At 39.7% G+C, this 19,968-nt stretch overlaps 1 protein-coding gene across 1 annotated transcript; it reads right to left on the bottom strand.

The window, feature by feature from the left end:
- Positions 1–606: 606 nt before the first annotated feature.
- Positions 607–19,201, bottom strand: LOC109043666 (uncharacterized). The gene is made up of 6 exons (XM_072296877.1): positions 18,972–19,201; positions 12,248–12,475; positions 7,408–7,689; positions 3,964–4,233; positions 2,218–2,378; positions 607–886 (listed from the first exon to the last, which is right to left on the bottom strand). The coding sequence occupies exons 1-5, from the start codon at positions 19,020–19,022 to the stop codon at positions 2,337–2,339; spliced, it is 873 nt and encodes a 290-aa protein (XP_072152978.1). The 5' UTR covers positions 19,023–19,201; the 3' UTR covers positions 607–886; positions 2,218–2,336.
- Between the last annotated feature and the right edge of the window lie 767 nt (positions 19,202–19,968).

Raw genomic sequence — 19,968 nt, 5'->3', positions numbered from 1 at the left:
CATTCCAGCTGCCCGCGCTGCACAGCGGTGCCTAATTGTGTTTGTAATCATTTAAAAAAAATTGATTGACACGAGAGACCAAAAAAGGTGTGAATAATACTGTCACGGCTTGAAAAGAACAAATACCATGAGCGGGAAGGGGTCAGAGTGAGCTGTCTCGCCGCCCGCCATTTTCATCCACTTCATTTTTTCGACTCCTTGTCAAAATATAATTTCCATCCATTTTTATTATTATTGCTATTTTTTCTGGCAACAGCGCTTTGGGCACTGAGACGTAATTCACAGGTAGCTCATTGGATGGGTGTAATGCTTTTAACAGATTTTTCGGTGCACGAACACACTTCGTCCATGAAGTCAATACGCTGGCAGTGATAATGGAAAAGTTTTAAGTGAACCAAATGACAACGGACACTTTTAAACATTTTCAGACGTTCAACCGGTGACACTCGCAACGTACAGTGTCAAGAGAGAGAAAAATGGCAAAATCCAAAGAACTTGGACGAAGCCTTTAATCAAATGGCCGATCCAAAAACTTGCGTTGATAGAAACACCAACGAACGCAACCGGTGGTAAAACGTAAGAGAGTTTAAGAAAAGAGAGACAAAATGAAAAACTTAATCACTATGATTTATTTTACTTAACATTAAGGATTCGTCTTATTTGAGGTATCATCGGTCACATACAGGAATAAGTCAAGAGGAAAACACTTCGTTGGAGGTCACAAGTGGTAACTTAACTGGGTGACGTCTAGGGGCGATTGTCCACGTGTGCAATGGTAACTTGATGAATGATGATACTGATTGAAATATTTTGGATGAGTTTAAGCTTTGTGGTGCTTTGCGTGGTCTGGATGATTATTGTGGCCGACAGTCTCGTGCACTTGAGTCTGAAAATGAAAATGGAGAAAATGAAAGACTACATAAGTATGAATTCACTGGAACGAGGATTCTGAGAATGCATAGAGGACAGGAGTTTTTTAGGCGCTGTCCAATGACGCCCGAAATGGAAATCTACTTTGAAAACAATCGACGTTTAAAAGAGTGATTTGATACGTTTTAATCAATAACCGGACTAAAAGGACAGGTGCCCATAAAACCTATCCTGGCCTTGAAATTGGTCAAAAATTTTAACTTCGCAATAAATGTTTCTACGTGACAAATTTTCCCTTTTAATGTCATTACTTTATAAGACACCGACTAAGTTTTCAAGTTGTATTGCATGTAATAAGTGTAGGTATATTTTCGTTGAGGTAAAGGTTATATTTGATGTCCAAAGAAGGGTCCTCTCCTGTTTCTCCGCTTAAATAGCTAAAAAAATATAGTATTTTTATGCATTTGCGATAATTTAGAGTCCAAACCAAATCAAACAAGTTTAGGTGCCGGAACAGAATATCCACCATTTTAATTCTTGCATTTACTTTCAAACGTAATTGGAAAATTTGCAAGGGTCTGAAATTTGATGAATTTCGTATTTAAGTGGAATCTACTGAGTGAACTGAACACGAGGATACCCTTGATTCATAAATTGAGCAATTATTAGAGGAGATAGGACAAAATAATTGATTCTGCTAAGATACATGTGTTGAAATGGGAAATGTCGCCAGATAACGCGTCATAAGCCGACACATTTTCTCACTTTCAAATCAATTTTTCTCCAATTACCTACCCATGTCAGAAAAAACACTTTGAAAAATACCGCGAACTCAGCTCATCAGGCACTTTCAGATGAAGCAATAAAATTTTTGTGTGCTAATTCTTGACGTCACATGACCTTCTGTCGCAGTCTAAAGATGCTTAAACTTATTTAGCGTGGACTTTACCTATGAGCAAAAAGTTGCTTGTTTTTTTCCTTTGAATGTGTCATTGAGTACATCATGAGAAATAACAAATTCAAACCAAAGAAGCGGGCAACTCTTTGCTAGTAGCTGATGGCAACTTATTTGAAGAATTAGCTACCATTAGGTGTTTTCGAGGGAAAACATGAGAAAATCAAAATTTAGACACCAAATACTACCCGCAGCAATTGTAGCATGTATACAACTTCAAAACTAAACAGGATTTCATAGTAATGATATTAAAAGGTATTATTCACCGCAAGGAAACTCTTTCTAGGCACTCTGAATTTCAAGGCCAAAAAAGTCCAAAGTGGCAATATTAGTGGTGGGTGGTTATAGGGATAAGCTTAGTTAGACTTGAAATTACACGAGAGGCAACGTACCTTCCTTTTAGGTTTAGCGTCAATACTGAAATTCAGCGCAAAAGGGGAGAGCGGAAACGCGTTCGGGGTTCCCACCCTCAAAGGCCCTCCCCCTCAACCCCTCCTACCCCTAGAAAACTCTATTGTTTGTCAGGGTACAGGATTTTGTAAAATTGCTCTCCCTGAAAACAAAAGACAAATCAGGCGGAACAATTTTAAGTGAAATTTCATCAATTCGACCACGAGACAAGGCACGAAGTTAAGCATTCTGATACGTGTTTCCTGGCCAAAATTTCACGTAGAACACGATTTATGCAACAAAAATTACTGAAATTAACTCCTAACTAGGATATTTGGATTGCATTTTGCAAAAAGGGACCACTAGCATTGCAATGTTGCTAAGATTGTGCAACTTCTTTTGTCTTGGAGAAAAAACCCGATTATCTCTTAATAGTTCCTATTTTACTCGCTAAAAACTGTAAATCTAAGACAAAAATTACCATCTAAACTTCATAGCTTTTCACAATTTCTGCAATTTTATTGCAAAGGATGAAGTTGCAAAATCTTAGCATCATTGCAATGCTAGTGGTTCCTTTTTGCAAAATGCAATCCATTTAACGTTTCATGCGTGAATTCAAACCTCCCGCCCATAAAAACATAATGGTCTACGTGGGTCAAATCGCACACTAAACTTTACCATGACAGTCTCTGCGGTATGGAATCTTGACGCTTTTGCTTAGCAATAGCAAGTTGTTTATATTTGAACAATAAAAAGTGGGACTGGGACAATGCTTGATTGAAAAACCTACCGAAACCGTTGTAGTGCGCGACTGGACTCACGTGTAGTATTGAGTTTCCTGTGAGCGGGCAATTCAAATTTTCCGTTACCAACGACGTAATATAAAAACTTTATTATCTTAATTATTAGTTAATGTCAGTAATTTTTGATGCAAGAATCGTGTTTTACGTGGAATTCTAATTACGAAACATGTATCAGAATGCTTCAATTCGTACCTTGTCCAGTGGTCCATTGGTGCTTGCTGGTGGAATAGATTGATTAACGCCTCCTTCATCAATCAGCAGTGGCAAAAAATAGCTTTTTTTTTTTTTTTTTCATTTTCAGATGCACTTACTTAATGCACATTTTTTTTTATCAGAATCCCCCGACTAAAGCCTCTAAAATACTTAATTCTAGGTTGCTGCCAGGAAATATTTAAAAAGTTATGATTTTCCTTCTGTGTTCTTTGGTTCGTGTTTCGTATGATATTGAGCTTTCTTCCTTAAACCTTGAGAATGTCGCAGGCAAATAGTAAAACCAGGCATTTTGTAAAATGCCTTAGGCGCATAATGAAATATTTTTACTTAGATTGAAATTCTGATTATTTACCTAATTTAAGACAAAACAATTCATTGCTCCTACAAGAAGGAATTATTCTTAAAAATATGCATAATACAATAGCATTTTAAACGATGTTCGGCTCTTGAACGAACACTTATCTTGAAATTTTCAGACTGTCATACAATTCAGAATGTTTTAAAATTTTAACATTTAAATATTTAAGACGCACTCGAAGAGGAACAAAGAAGACAAAATTGTGGGTCTGATGAGTTATTTTTTCAAAAAAGTTGAAAATTCGTGAGATATTCGCCTTAAATTTACGACATTTCGTACATTGTCAAACTTTGACTATCTACCTAGGCATTTGATAAAATGCCTAATTTGACTAATTGCCTGCGACATTAATATAACTATGTAATTTCACTCACAGCGAATGAATTTGCAGCCTTGACAGCGCTGTCAATAATGTTCTGGGCAGCCTTGGTCAAACTTTCTTGCGCATGAGGTGCTTCCTTTTCCAGGGCAGCTCTCAACTTGCTTCCTTCCTCGACGATGCTGCTGAGTGACTTGGTGAAGACCTTCTCGACATCCGCCGACTGAAGTTCTGGCACCTTCTTGGCCAACTCAGTCGCCGTCTTGTTCACTTCGGAATAAAACTTTTGGAAAGCAGCAGCTGCTGCTTTGGCATTTGGATCAACCTGCAAAAGAGCAAAATAGAGGTTAGAAACTTAGTAAATTGCTTTCTAATTTTACAAAACATGGAAAACGGGAAATTTTTCGTGCACTGAGAAAACTCTGGTGGTTTTTAGGGGGAAAAATGGACGGAGAGAAAAAAAATCTGTAGATTAATTTATTTTCCCTCATTTTCGGGAAATCTTACCCGATGGCTGACACGCTCGACAATATACCTCAATTACATCTATTCAACCAAATTTAAAAAACCAGCTCAACGTTACTTGCACAGAACAGATAGAGAAAAATAAATAATGGTTTCCCCGAAAACGACGAGCCCCTCCCCCCCCACCCCCGCCCCAGCCCATGGCGCCATTCTGGAATCCAACCTGAGAATCATATCAGCACCCCAGAGTTTTTGAAAAAATCGAGTCCGTGTCGTTTTGGAATCCTCCAATAACTGTTCCGTGGGTGTGGAAAATTTGGTAGCGCTAGATTTTACACCGGTTGTGCGGTAAGGGCTTTCAAAAATTGCGATTTACGTCGAAATCAAAGAGACTGGAATGTGTCTTTCTCCTAACTCGGAACGTCAAAAATAGAGTTAAGCGCCTTTTGACTTTCGAGTACTGATATCATTACCGGTTCCTATACGCAATAAAGCTTCGTTATCCGTTGTCAATAGCGATTTTGTAAATCGGCAACACTAAATTTCCTCCATTTAAATCCTTAGAAAATATCGATTTTAGGTGAGGCAGGCTGCCTCATCAAGAATCGATTGAATTGCATACATTTAAATGGAAAACGGTGTTGCCAACTATCAAGAATCGCCACTGTCCGTAGTAATCCTTACGGCTAAAAAGCCTTAAGGTTCAAAAAGCTACTATGAATACCGGCCCTCTTATTGGGCGGGTGGGCCCCCGAGACCACCCCCAAGAGGAACCGAAATTTCGGGGATCTAAAGTTTGAGCATGAAAAAGGCAGGTTAATGCGGGTACGATATTCTTTGAATGGGTAGGAGTAGTAGCCAGGATTATTTTTTACTTATCAAAAAATTATCAAAATAAGATATTTATTTAAACAATTTTTTTAGATTTGATTAAATAATATTATCAATTTTTTTATTTTTTTTATTTTATTACATATCGACTTCTTTATACAGAAATATGATACATTGTTATAGCATTAATTAGTAATTAGCTTTTATCGACTAAAAATATTTACAATTGTACAGTATTTTTTCTAAATTGGAATATTATCAAAATAGAGCTTTAAATATCGCCCAATAATAAACTATTGAATTTAAATCAATTTTTTTTTTTTTTTTTTTTTTTTTTTTTTTTTTTTTTTTTTGTGACGAGGGGAAAAATTCGCTACAGTGCCCCCATCATGAGGGTCGCCAAATACCGGGACGGCAACGACCATCAGCTGGTGAAGAGCCGCCGAAGCGACCCCTAACCGATCCGAAATGCTGATAGATTATGGGGTAAAATGTACCATCAGTGGGGTCTCATTCAGAAACAGGGGTTAAAAAACACCGTGCCTTAAGCATCGAAAATAATCCTTTCGGCTTTCCCTACCCATTCAGAAAAAACCTTACCATAGACTTTGTAACTAACGGCCTGAACTATCTCTTTTTGTACGAGATACATAAAAGATAAAATGAAACGACATATTTGAAATAGAGGCTGAAAAAAAATATCCTGGTTGAATCCATCGTTGATTTCCACGCTCTCCTCATGAGCGAGGGCAATGAACTCTCTGATATCATATCCGCACGGAAGCGAAGATTAAAGAACATTCGTACAGATGGATACAATCATAAGATGACGTGACGTAATCTTACCGAACAAATTTATTTAATGCGCAAAACGGGAGGGCATTGCCCTCAGAGCTTGGAACGATTTGTGGGTATGTGAGTGTTCCTATTTTTTTAAAGACGGCTCAAATGGATAATAATGAGCATCATGCATGGAACTACATACGAAAGCTAGTTACTGAGTTAGTAGTCTGTCATGCGGAAGTAAGGAGGAAAAATTGTGGAACCTATCTTTTTTAATAACCAATACAAAGGCTGCGCAGTCTTGCACTATATTAAAGTGGATGAAAAAAAAAAACCCCAAGCAAAAGTATAAGGAAGAAAAAAAGAACCCAGCGTACTTATAGATCCTTAAGTTATAAGTAGCGTATTAGCCGTTTTTTATTGATTTTTGAGTATGCTAAACGTTACGCCCAAGGTGGAAATCCTGAAAAGCAGGCCTTGTCCACACGAGTGCATTTTTAAAGGAATAAGTTCCGCAAACTAGGGATTCAAGGAGCAAGTTATGGGTGCATGAGTTATAACAAGTTCCTGGAACAAGTTCGCCTGTAGTTCCTCTAACCGCGCTCGAGTGGACAAGGAAAAACGCCGTTTTAACATTCGAGGGTTGTAACATTTCCTCCGATAAATTGTTTATTTTTGAGGAAACAAATGAATATTTTTCCTTGAAATTGTCGAGAACTTTCGGTAAAATTAGGTACAAAATTACCCGAAAAATTCAAAGGAAAGCATTCACGAGTTTCCTCTAAAATCCGTGTTTTATCAGAAGAAATTTGGCAGCGTCTGATGGTTCATATACGGCGTTTTTTTCTTGGCGCGGTTGTGCCCGGAGAAGAAAAGAACCGCGCTGAGCACCAACTTTGCTTTGCACTGGGGAAAAAAACACATTGGATCTAGAATCCAGACTCTTAAAAACATTGACAAGAAATAATACTCTTGATTCAATCGGATTTTTGCTTAAATCAAGAACCAAGCCTCTTAATTTGAGCGGATTTCCTTTTGATTTAAGCAAAAATCTGATTGAATCAAGAGTATTTTTTCTTGTCAATGTTTTCAAGAGTCTGGACTCTAGATCCAATGTGTGTTTTTTTTTGTTTTTTTTTCCAGTGTGGCTTCCACCGGATGTGTACAGGAAAATATGTCACCTAGTAGAGGAAGTATGTTTGAAAGCACAGCACAGGAGGAATGTACTGAAGACAGTCGCCGGCTGTGCCCAAGTGCGGATTGGAAGGGTGAAGCAAAATCATCATCCGCCGCATGTGCTGAGGTGCAGATTCTGGTGCTCAGCGCGGTTCTATTTTTCTCCGTGTGTAGAAAACATCCCTCAAGCCTGAAACCCCAGGGGATGCGGACTGAGCCGCGGGCCACGGTCGGGGTTGATTACCTTCTTCCTGAATTCATCGTAGGCCTTGACGCCCTGCTGGACGAGGTTGGCGGTGGTGTTGATAAGCATGTTGCGGAACTGTTTGAGCTCGATCCGCCCGAGGATCTGCTTCTCATACTCGAGCTGCTCCTGGATCTTGGCCACGTAGCCGTCCACGGTGGCCAGGAGGAGCTCTGCCCCGACCGTGGCGTTGTACTTGCTCAGGTCCTTCTTAATGTCCATCATCGACTGCGACAAATTCCGGAAAAGCGACTCGCTCCGCGTAAAGGTCGGCGTCAACGCCTACAAGCACACAAACAAGCCATGAACCGCCATGCACGTGCAAGTCTAGCCCCAGACCGCCCACCAACCCAAACCTGCTCCTTTTTCCTGGGGGGGAGAGGGGGAAGGTTTAGGGGGAGTGTTGAGGGGGAGTGTTGAGGGGGAGTGTTGAGGGGGAGTGTTGAGGGGAGTGTTGAGGGGGAGTGTTGAGGGGGAGTGTTGAGGGGGAGTGTTGAGGGGGAATTTTGAGGAGGAATGTTGAGGGGGAGGGTTGACGGGGAGGGTTGACGGGGCGGGATGGGGATGGGGGTTTGAAGAGAAGGGGGGAGGGGAAGGGGGAGGGAAGGGAAGGGGAGGGGAGGGGGAGGGGAAGGGGAGGGGGAGGGGGGGAGGGGGAGGGGAGGGGAGGGGGAGGGGAAGGGGAGGGGAGGGGAGGGGAAGGGGAGGGGGAAGGGGAGGGGAAGGGGAGGGGAAGGGGGTGTCTTACCCCTGGTGGTATACCCGAATGAAGCTCTTGCATGCGTGACGGACTTGCGATTTAAGTACATCCATTTAAGGTAAAAGCTCGCGAAAGACACGATGGCTTCACTGGTTTCCTCTAAAATCAACCTCAAAGCTCAAAAAAGCTCTTAAAGTTGAAGCCGAAATGGAGGGTATATCCATTGCCACCCTGAGAGTCCACCTCTACATCCAGCCAAACTCTCCATGCAAAGATTGGGAGCAAATACATTCAGGCAGGCTTTCCGGGTTTTCAGTTTTGGAGTCCCCGAATAAAGTGGCAACCCTGTCAATGTATTTGCTCCCTGTCTTTCCATAAGGAGGTGAACTCATTGATGTAGAGGTGGACTCTGAGGGGAGCGTGAGATATCCACCACATTACAGTCTCAAATTTGAGAGCTTTCTTTGAGCTTTGAAGTTGATCTCAAAGCAAACCAGTGGCATCATCGTGTTGCGCGCGAAATTCAACATGGGAATTAGTTCATAAATCGCAAATGTCTGACACATCCAAGAGCTCCACTTGTCGGAGTCTGCAACCCGCCTCACAACGAGGCACAAGAGAAAGCGGGAAAAGGGAGAATAAAGAGAAAGGAAAGAGAGAAAGTTCAGTTTATTCAAGACGAATCTTCAGCGGGTCGTAGTGACATTTTTTTCCGCGCAGGGGACGCCACCGCTGTGTTTTGATGTTTTTGCTCGCTAGAAACTGGGATCAAGTTTTATCCGTTATTGTTCAACTCTCAAAGCTTTTGTTTGTTTTTGAACATTTCAAACTGCATTTCATGCTGCTAGAACTTATACGAATTCAATATTTGTGTTGTGATGTTTAAATAATAATCACTGATTTCGGCGCCAGATTTTAGCTGCGCAATGTGGTGGGTTTTTTTCGGAACTGCAGCTGAAGATTCACCTTATTGATCTTTATGAAACCGAACCTGCTCATGCCACACAAAAAACAAGAAAGCTACATGCTGCAAATGCACATGAATCACACAAAAACATAAAAAAACATAAAAAACATAAAAGGAAAAAGCATCGCAGGCAATTTAGCGGGTCCCACAAAATCCTCATTTTCGATGAGTTGTTTTCGCTCGCAAGTTTCGTAGCTTACCCATATTACTCATACCATTCATGCCTAATCTCAAACTGGCTAAATTCAAAGCAGTGTATTTTATGGAATATAGTCATACTGTATAAAGTGTTTGAAATTATATTTTGAGTTTAAGTAGGCAAAAAACGAACGTTATGGTCCGTTTTTCATGCTGTGAATGTCGGATTTTGCTGGGATATCGATGCCATAATGTACCTATATATACCTATGTCAGAAGGTACAAAAATCCTCAAAATGCGACCATCTCTTTTTTTTATCCATTCCCTGCGCTTCAATGCTTAGGGTCCACCTCTGTATGGAGAACTCCATGCGAAGATAGGAAGCAAACACATTAGTAGGTTAGCCGTGATTGTAGCCTTAGAGCATCAAGGCTGCAACTCTACTGAAGTGTCTTCTCCCTATCCGTGCATAGAGAGTGTAAGTGGATGTGCAGGTGGACCCTCAGTGTATAGCGTTGTCGGAGATATCCTTCCTTATGGCCTTAACTTCGAAAGCTTCCTTTGGGTTTTGAGGTTCGCCGAGAGAAAACCAGTGGCTTCTTGTGTTTCTCACGAGAATTTTAAATCTTCAAGATTATTTAAACCCTGAGGCATGTAGAGCTCCAATCAGTTCAGTTCTAATTTATCAAGGTTTCATAGCGCATCCGCTTGCAAATCACGGTCTTAATCTGGCGTTAAGATGCGCTCAACGGATTGCTACGATGAACACGCGCGCGGATATTGGACTCTTAGCCAGCACGTAGCATGTAACATAATTGCCAATTTGGACCAAATGGACATGCAAACAGATTTCATGCCATAAATTGTCAGCAGTTACGTGTGCGTTAAGCGATGTGCGTTTCCTTAAATTAGCTGCAATTTTCGTTTTCGAGAATGATGTCACGAGGCACACTCTTTCAATTGTTCCAACACAACATATCGACAGTAAAACTGCCGAACCATGTACCTCGATTGTCGTTGTGCCTTGTCGCTCGTGAAAGTTAACATTGAAAAAAGCACGTAGGGTGACTCGATGGACGCCATATCGTCACCTTCCAGGCAAAGTATCACAAGCGCCATGCGACGTTTAAAAATTTCCGCCGACATTTTATTTTTTTACTGAGATTTTGTTGGTTGAATCTGTTCAAAAATTTCACTAAATTTTAACGGCAGCACAAAGAAAATTCGGTGTAATTTTCGGACAGGTTCGTTGAACAATCTCTCTGTAAAAAAATATAATGGCGGCGGAAATTTTTAAACGTCGCATGGCGCTTGTGATACTTTGCCTGGAAGGTGACGATATTGTGTGTCACGACGACATGCGATATATCGCACTGATTGGTTCCATTTTATCAGCCACTCGTCATTTTTCTCGAATTTTGAGATCGTAATTCTATTGTTATGAGACTAAAAAATTCACGCACCAATTTTAACAAAGTTTAAATTGCGTGGTTTTTAAGGGGAGATATCGCATTCGATACTGATTTTGAAACTGCCCTCGAATGCGATATTTTTCCTCTTAAAAACCCTGCTTTTATTATGTTGAAATCGTTCGTCAAATTTAGTACGTGAATTTTTTAGTCCCGTGGCAACAGACATGCAATTTCAAAATTGGAGAAAAATGACAAGTAGCTGAAAACATGCAGCATTGCAGCTAATTGATGCGTCATATCGCACATCGCTCTGACACAAAAAAATGGCTTCCGTCGGATCACCTCAAATCCCTGACGCATGCAAAAGCTCCAATGTGGCCATTTGGATGCCTTAGACATTTTCAAATCTCGCATTTTACTTCAAGAGAAGGAAAAATTATAGAAAGCATTATATTTCGGATTTTTTTTTTTTTTTTTTTTTTTGCCGGTTACTTGGCTTATATTTTATTCGAAACTAGACGTTAGCGCGATAGACACATCCATGCACTAGGCCTTCCAAATTGTCAAGAATCAAGGCCGAGTGGAGTCTGTTTCAGTAGATCCACACGTCAGTTCCGTGAAAATGTGCAGCCACCACCGGGATTCGAAGCCGGAACCTATTGACTTAGAGTCAGATCCGCTGACAACTAGGCCAACCCGGCCGGCTACAATTTATTAGGATCAATAAGCAGAATCCGATAAAAGTATGCGTCGAACATATTCAAAAAGCATCGCACATGCATACTGCGAATCAATCTTTTAAAACCACGGCAATTTTTTTCGATAGCATGTTTTTGAGAGTCAATACGATTTCTGCATGAGCCCTGAGCGCATCGTTGATCTCAAATGGCTGATGGAGAGAACTTGGTGGTTTGGTTTTATAATTGGACCCATTTCTACCAAACGGAACTCTGTGCATAATGACGTGAGCCCTGTTATGCATGTATTCTAATGGGTCTTAGAGCTCATGAGTTAATGCACATAATATCGAACCGCACCGGTGCGATCCAAACAACGCACAGTGGATCGAGTCAATCAAAGAGGTCGGACATGAAATGTTTTACTAAAACTGCAAATTTTTAATTTTTTTTCTCCGCATTTTAAATTTTAAGGGGTACATAGAATAGAAAATTTTACGAGGAAACCAATGGAACCACTTTTAGAACCTCAAAGTTTCGTATAAACGGAGTTACAAGCGTCTAAAGTTTCCAAATTTTGTCCGACCTCTCCTATTGACTCGATCCACAGTGCGTGACGTACTATTGATCCTCTCGGGCATCTTCGGGAAAAAATATTTGACATAAATCGTATTCGATACATCGAACGGGTGAGATTGCATCGATATCGATTGATTCAAAACATAAGCATAGCCTCAAAAGGCAATTGAGTAATGTGACGGAACGGGTTTTTTGCGATAGATTTTTTATTCGTATGAGTATTCATCGATATTTCTCATTTTCAGCTTTTCTGACAAATATCCTACAATTTTGGTTTGAGGTTGTTTCTATTGTTTTGAATCGAACGATACATCGAACCCCTATCGAATACGATCCACTGGATGGGTAATCGGTGAACTCACGTACCTCTGTTTTGACGGTTGTTAGAACGTCGTTGACTTTTTTGGTGAAGTCTACCGATGCGTTTTTCACGACGGCAACAATCTGGTCAACATTCTTGACTTCAGGCATGCCCAGCATATGTTGGATGTGAGAAGTAGCGTCATTGATGGATTTCTGGGCGTTGGCGACAACTTCTGCGAATGTCGGGAAGGCAAAAGGGGCAGGGGTAGTGGTTGGTCCAGCCAGGCAAACCTGTCCCCAAAATAACATATATTAAAAATGCTTCTCATCATGACGTTTCTGGTCAATTTTCAAAATAATTGCTGAGCCTAGAGCAAAAAAAGTGAGCTTGAAACAAGATATTATAACAAAGGGAAAATACAAATTGAAAATGTCACGTCTATGGTGACTTGCAATCTAGACTAGAGGGTCCGCTGTAGTTTTCAATTGAACCTATCTGATTAAATAATCAGTGATGAGGCGTGATTGGTCGATTATCGATATCTTCCCATTTGAAATTGTGGTGAAAAATCACACCGAAAAAAAGAGCTGATTTAACATTCGAGATGTAAAAAAGTGTGTGACAACTCACAAAACGCTTAATTAAACGCTACAACAGTTACTTTCGCGATGTCAAGATGTATAAATAACTGCTGTGGCGGGTTTATCCAGCATTTTGTGAGTTGTCGCATACTTTTTTTACATCTGGAATGTTTAATCAGCATCCTTTTTTTCGGTACAATTATTCAGGTGTTTGTCGCGAACACCCTGTTTATCGATCCTTCCCCTTAGGTTTAAATGGCATGCCAATCTATTCGTCGAAAAGTACGGCACGCCACCGCAAATAATGTAAAAAAACTGAATTTTATGCTCAACTTCCGATACGGTTTTCTACTAGAAGTCAAAGTAACTGAATCACCAGAGCTAAAGTCCAATTTTAATCATACGTGGAAAACTCAAGTATCTTTAGTGAAAGTAGTGGCGAAATTTCTAATGGGATTGCTAAAAATGAACAAGTAAAACCGCCGGTATAAAACTTACATATGCGTTCTGAATAAATTGAGTTTTTAGTATATAATTCAAAATAAGGGAAAAACTAAGATTTTTTTGGTGACAGCTTGTTCTAATTTTTAATAAGTTACGTTTTTGGACTAATTTTTTCAGTTATGTTATTATATTTTAATCATCTGAATTTACGAGTATAACGATAATAATCAAAAATTGCCAACTGAGAATATCTAAGCGTAAATTGCCGTTTAGGTATCACACAGGCCAATTTAGTTGACTTTTTGACCCTCTTCTTTCCTCCTCATGAGGCACCAACCTTAGACAACCTTTCACCCCCCCCCCCCCCGCATCCTTTTTAATTACGGCATAAAGTCCTGATCCCCCGATCTCTCCAATTTTCTAGAAAAACGGGGAAAAATTTGAAATATTTATCATCCCTCAACTTTTTATTAGTGAATAGCAAACGTGAGATCGGACTTGACCATCCCTCCTCTCTTGGAAACCCCCCTAAGACAAACTTAGGACCCCACCCCCCGGTTAAGTAGCTTGCAATATACTCGAACAGCTATAACTAAGTCTAATATTGCACCAAATGAGCTTAAAAAAATTGTAATCCAGTTCACCCCGCGGTATGAATTCAAGAGACTCCTAGACGAGTAACTTTCCATGCCTAGCTATCAATCAATAATTGATAGCAAAGTGCGGGAAATCCATGACTCGGCTGTCAAATTATTCAGCAGTATTCCTCCATTAAAGAGATAACGCTATCAATGACCCTTGTGTCAACTATTTACCTATACATTTCTTTTTGATGAACCATAATGTTCATTCATTTTATTCTGATAAAATTTACAGTCTGCAAGACAAACAAGAAATCCACATCCCTCGTCAGATAGGTTCAAGATGGACAAATAGGTGAATGATGAATCAGCTTGATTGCCGATATCATTTGCAGCATCGTTTTCCTGTGTCAGAGAATGATAATAAAATTCTCTGCAAAAATTATAACCTTTTCGAATGAAATATTTTATTTCCATCTTATTTTCAATCTAATTTCAAGACTTTCCTTCTTTTGCAACATTGATTAAAAATGTTCCAACATTTAATCCGTACAATAATGACATTTACATTTACACTTTTTTCTTGAAACAATTTAAATTCCTTCAATTCTTGTATGGAACAAATAACAAGAAAAGTAACCCCTGGTAAAAATTGGCAGTAGAATGTGTGTTCCAAAATACTATAGACCTAAAGCCGGTTGTAAGATTTCCAATAGCTTCTGTAGCCGGCTGTACAATTTCTTATAGCCTTTTATAGCCGATGGCGATTAAGCAACAGCCAGGCAATAAAATGTATGCTAAACGTCACTAATTACGGGTACTAGGACTAAGTTAGTTTTTGGACTACCTCTCTCTTTTTGTGCCGTAGTATCTTGATTTATTTTGCGAGGAAAGCTCCGTACTTTTGAAGGATGCCTGTCATTCTTAATATGTTGGAGCGCCTTCAATTTCGTATAATACTGTGCAATACCTCTGGTGTGAAATAGTCGCTTCAAGCGCCGTGGTACGCTGCGGCGCGGCGGGCGGGCAGCCAGCGCCTACAAACCTAACAGGGATACTTCACGCATTGCGCAATGCGTGAAGTATCCCTGTTAGGTTTGTAGGCGCCAGTGCGTCGCCGCTCCGCTTTGTGTTAGGCTCTAATATTTAATCTCACGGAGTCAACGTTTTTCAACTCATGATTTTGAAATGTTTGCACACTCTGTATGGACTATTCTCATTTTAATTGATGAAAAAAAAAAATATGTTTTAAAGGAAAATATAACGTGTGTTTTGTAAATATTAAGGTAGTTCCGTATCAAACTTAAGTAATGATTTCCAAAGCACACGAATTTCTACACAATTTCTTTTAGCCTTTTGTAGCCAATGGCGATAAAGTGTAAAGCCCGGCGATAAGAACTATAGCCCGACTGTATACTTTTTTATAGCTTTGTATAGCCCGGCTATATGATTTGCTCCGCTTTATACATGCAGTCAGCTATCAATAGCCTTCTTTAGTCGGCTATAAGAACTTCTATGGTATTTTGAAACGCAGCTCCCATCGCCAATTTTTACCAGGGACTCCGAGAAAAGGAGATAATTTGTTTTGCTCCCTTTCCTCTTTCGTAGTCATAAGTTGGGTCCGTTCATATTATATGTACTGATCTGGGGGGGGGGGGGCGAGGAGAGCGTTACACCCTTTTGCTTCTGCGTGTTTAAAGATAGAAATCTTTGATACAGAAGCGTTACGACTCATTTGACAATGAACTACCAGACACGGAAAGATATACAGCACCACATTACACGTATACATCCTTTTTCATGCATCAAAACTTCACGCAAAATCAGTTGAACATATCACAAATTTCAAAAATTAATGCAGAGAAATTAACGTTCGTAGTTTAGAAGAACATAAAACTGTGGATTTAAATTCCTCCCTCACAAAGAAATATCAATCAATGTATGCGCCTAGGTCAAATCCGCCATTGAAAACAGTCTATGCGTTAGGCAAATAACGCAGTTTCAAACGCATTTCCTGCCTTCTCGTATAGAGAGCACCTCTAATCTGCCCCCCTCCCCCACCCCCGAAAAAAAGTTAGGAGCGCACTCCATCTTTCCAACTCGCACATACTGCCGTGCTAAGGAAAATCGTCGCGCTGTATGAACCTTGAGGCGTTGCCAAATTTCATTTGCTAAAAAACTAAGTTTTTTAGGAAGTTTTAAATCGATACATTTTGCAATAAGGAACCACTATCTCTAACACTTCCATAAAAGCACCATTCTGCATAGGAAAACAGATGCCATATACACGTTGTTTCTAAAGTGAGCCAGAACTAGTGGTTCCTTCTTGCAAAATGTAATCCAAATGTTTTTTCTTCGAATTTCTCTGACGATTTTGTTCGCAGACTTGTTGAATCTATAACGACTGAAAATTTCAAGGAAAAATATGCATAACTTTTTTCTATAATACATGTTTTATCAGGGGAAATTTGACAACTATCGAATGTTCATACGGCGTTCTTCTTTAGGACGGCAGCATGATTGGCAGAAATACGCTACTTTTTTGCGTATTTCATTCATTCATAATTTCATTTCATTCATAATTTCCGACATTCCATCCCCGGACGCCTACCTGGAACCAATTTGAAGATTTTCGAGTGGGAGTCCTCTTCTTAGATACGCCGTTTAAGAGAGAGAGAGAGAGAGAGAGAGAGAAAAAAGAAAACTTTTAGCGCAAACTGGAAGTCTTTTTTGCTCTTCATTCGTGAGATTCGTTCCGTTCATAAGTTCTACACACGGTCAAAGTTCGAAATGAACATGTTTTCAAAAATTAATAGAGGTGACATTCAAAAAGTCAGAGAGGAACTAAAGGGGGGTTTAAATAGCTCATTGTAAAGAATACTTCTAGGGGGGAAACCATTAACTTTTAAATTTATTCAATCTTCAGACGACACTAGAGGCCTCAAAAATGTTGAATTTGAGCCCTAATGGGACAAAAAGCCCTTTCGAAACCTTCAGAAAAAACTCCGGATTGCCGATTCCGATTCGGAGACGAAGCCTGTTTTCTCTCGAGAGAGAGATTCTGGTAAAATTCCACTGTTCTTTGGGAAGAGGAGACTAAAACTTGGAAAATTCTCACTGATTTCTAGCGGTATAAGTGTCAATTATAAGTATGCCTAAATCTAATAACTTCATTAGCAAAGATCGCGTGCGTTGGAATTTTGAGTAGGTTAAATTTTCAAAATTTTCCAGAGAGCCATGCAGACTCCCTTATGCGCTGGATATTATTACAGAAACGGAATAGCCAAGAGGGAGACAATCCCCCGTAACTTTGGGGAAAAGGTCTCCGAATGCCGGATGGACCTCTTTTGGTAAATAAACGGACATTTTTATCCATCGGAATAACAGGAAACATTGTAATATAGAAACTTGAGACTAACGGACTCAATTCGGATACAATTCAGCGTATAATTTCGGTCGGGAATAATGATTGGAATATCGTGCTTAGACGTTGCCTGTGAGAAAAATGTAGCCCGAACAGCAAAATAAAATATTGTTCGGACTTACTCGCCTGGTCTCATTCAGGAGTTTTAGGTCGCGCCAAATCGGACGAGCGTTTCAAGAGATAGAGGAGATTTTTACAAGCCAGAAAATCTAGTGATACTTTCGGGGGGGGGGGGGGGGATTACTGAGCTACGGGACTGTCTAGGGCAGTAGCCCTCCCCAGAAATAAAGTAAAAATCAGCACCTATGCATGACCGCAGAGACAGAGAGGAATTAAGACACATCAGTTATTGCCAAATTTCATCAAACAATTTATTTGTTTACAGGAAAACAGTTGGACAAATTCTTTAGAAAATTTCAGGCAATATGGCTCACTTCATTCAAGGAATCCCCGAAAATTTTCAACAAAAAATCCACACCACCGTTCTTCGTTTAAAAAAAATGTACCGTTCAATGAAATTTGGCAATGACTGATGTCACTTGGTTCCTTAATGCTTAATTGTGCTTAATGCGTCCATTTGTGAGGTTAAGTCATTGAAGTGTTTGGATCAAAAGTGCATAAATCCTTTATGTATTTTGTATAATAGAAAAAAAGTCAGAATCAGAGAAGGCACATATTCATTTTTCTTTTCAGAAAATACTTAAAATGATAGATCGAATATTCCTCTTGAGTTGGTCAGGTCTAATCATACTAGTTCTGAAATTTAATTTAAGCTCAGCTCTAATGTATCATGCTAAAACAGTTAGGTTTTTGCAGACAGTTGAAAGAAGTGACTTTTTACCCTGTTGATCCTACGTGCTCTTTTTTTATGTTCTTTACGTCAAATGATGTAGAAAGATCCCTTCCGAGCTAATTTTATCCCCACCTTAAAGTACACTTTGTCCGACTTCGTCACATAAATTTTCTTTGATTAGAATAGGATCGGCTCAATCTGATTTTGGGATCGATGCATTGAATATATACATCGACGGTGAAACTATGCAAAAATGCGTATCTCGGTTGCGCTGTGTCGAAATATCTGCTCCTATTTTATTTTCTAAAAGGAAAACCGAACCAACAACATGACTTAAAGTTTCCACAGAATATATTTTATAAAAAAAAAAAAAAAAAAAAAAAAAAAAAAAAAAAATCACTGAAATTTTCAAAAAATAGCGTTCAGTAGTTTTTCATGCAGAAAATAAACTACGACTGGAAGTCTGCAAAGCCGCAAACCGAGTTACGTATTTCTGCGGTTTTGCCATCGATATATTCTTTGATTTTCAACCGGGGCACAGTGGATCGAGTCAACAGGAGAGGTCGGAAAAATTGTGGAAACTTCAAACGCTTATAACTCCGTTTATACAAAACTTTCAGGTTCTGAAAAGGGTTTCATTGGGTTCCTCGTGAAATTTTCTTTCATAAGCACCCCTTAAAATTTAAAATGTGACGAAATAAACATCAAAATGTACAGATTTAGTCAAAAAATTAATATCCGACCTCACTAATTGAATCGATCCACTGTGCGGGGACGGGGGGTCACAGAAAGATAAACTCCCTTACACACAAACAGGTACACCCTGGGCTCATAATGATCTACTTTGCAATGGACTATACCTATCACAGAGCTTAGTTTATTAAATTATAATTACATTGATAATTAATGCAATACGCTCAACAATGTTTTATTTCCAATAATCTTCAGAAGTAACTTGCATACCTGGACAGAGACCAAGAGGGTGAGGTACAAGGAGACGTGTTTGAAGGCCATGTCGTTGCTGATCGGAAGCGGGTACTGAAATGATCACTCCTGATTCAAGTTTTGATATCCCGTTGAAAAGCACACACCTCTGTTTACTGATTCCCCCGCGATCGGGGCAACCGCAAAAACACCCTGATCGAAGTCCAGCCCCCCCCCCTTCTTCCCCTTCCTCTCCTCTGACTTTCCCGGACTCCTAGACTCACACCACGCTCCCACCTATCGCTCGCTTGACCACGTCATGACATGTCGTGGGTCAGGTGCGTTTACACGATGTTGAGGTGTGAGTGAGGAGAGTAGCTCATCATTCCATCAGCCGATCAGATGCCATATCGTCACCTTCCGGGCAAAGTATCACAAGCGCCATGCGACGTTTCAAAATTTCCGCCGCCATTTTATTTTTTTACAGAGAAATTTTTGGTTGAAAAATTTCACTGAATTTTATTGGCAGCACAAAGAAAATTCAGTGAAATTTTTGGACAGCTTCGTTGAACAATTTCTCGGTAAAAAAATAAAATGGCGGCGGAAATTTTTAAACATCGCATGGCGCTTGTGATACTTTGCCCGGAAGGTGACGATATTCCGAATGATGGCTTCAATGTAATAGCGCGGGCGTTTAAATCAATGGGGGGGGGGGGGTGCAAAAATGGGAAAGATTTAAAATTGGCGCACTGAGCAGATAAAGGTTACGTTTTCTTAAATAAAGCAGTGTAATTGATACAGCTAATACTTCAGTTTAGCTTGACGACAGCTTTTAGGGAGTAGTTGTTTCCAGTTTTAAAAGTTTTATTCGTAACGTGTAGAGACCAAGAGACCAATAATAAACCTGTAGACGTAATTTTAACAGAGTAAACTTTACGAAAGTAATATTTTAAAAGGATATTCTAAAAAACATTTTTGAAGAATTTTTAAAAAGTGCTTTTACACGGATGTTGTTTCTAAGGTTTGGGTAATTTTG

This window comes from Bemisia tabaci, chromosome 2, assembly GCF_918797505.1.
Source record: "Bemisia tabaci chromosome 2, PGI_BMITA_v3".
Lineage (NCBI taxonomy): Eukaryota > Metazoa > Arthropoda > Insecta > Hemiptera > Aleyrodidae > Bemisia > Bemisia tabaci.
Note: the sequence above shows the minus strand (reverse complement) of the source record. Positions and strands in the feature narration are given on the sequence as shown.

Bases quoted from the DNA above. Each gene is read 5' to 3' on its own strand.
- LOC109043666 (XM_072296877.1), bottom strand. From the start codon at position 19,022: ATGGCCTTCAAACACGTCTCCTTGTACCTCACCCTCTTGGTCTCTGTC. The intron at 4,234-7,407 runs GTAATCAACCCC...GCTCTTTTGCAG, and splicing joins ACGATGAATTCAGGAAGAAG to GTTGATCCAAATGCCAAAGC. The intron at 2,379-3,963 runs GTGAGTGAAATT...TTTTGTTTTCAG, and splicing joins AGGCTGCAAATTCATTCGCT to GGAGAGCAATTTTACAAAAT.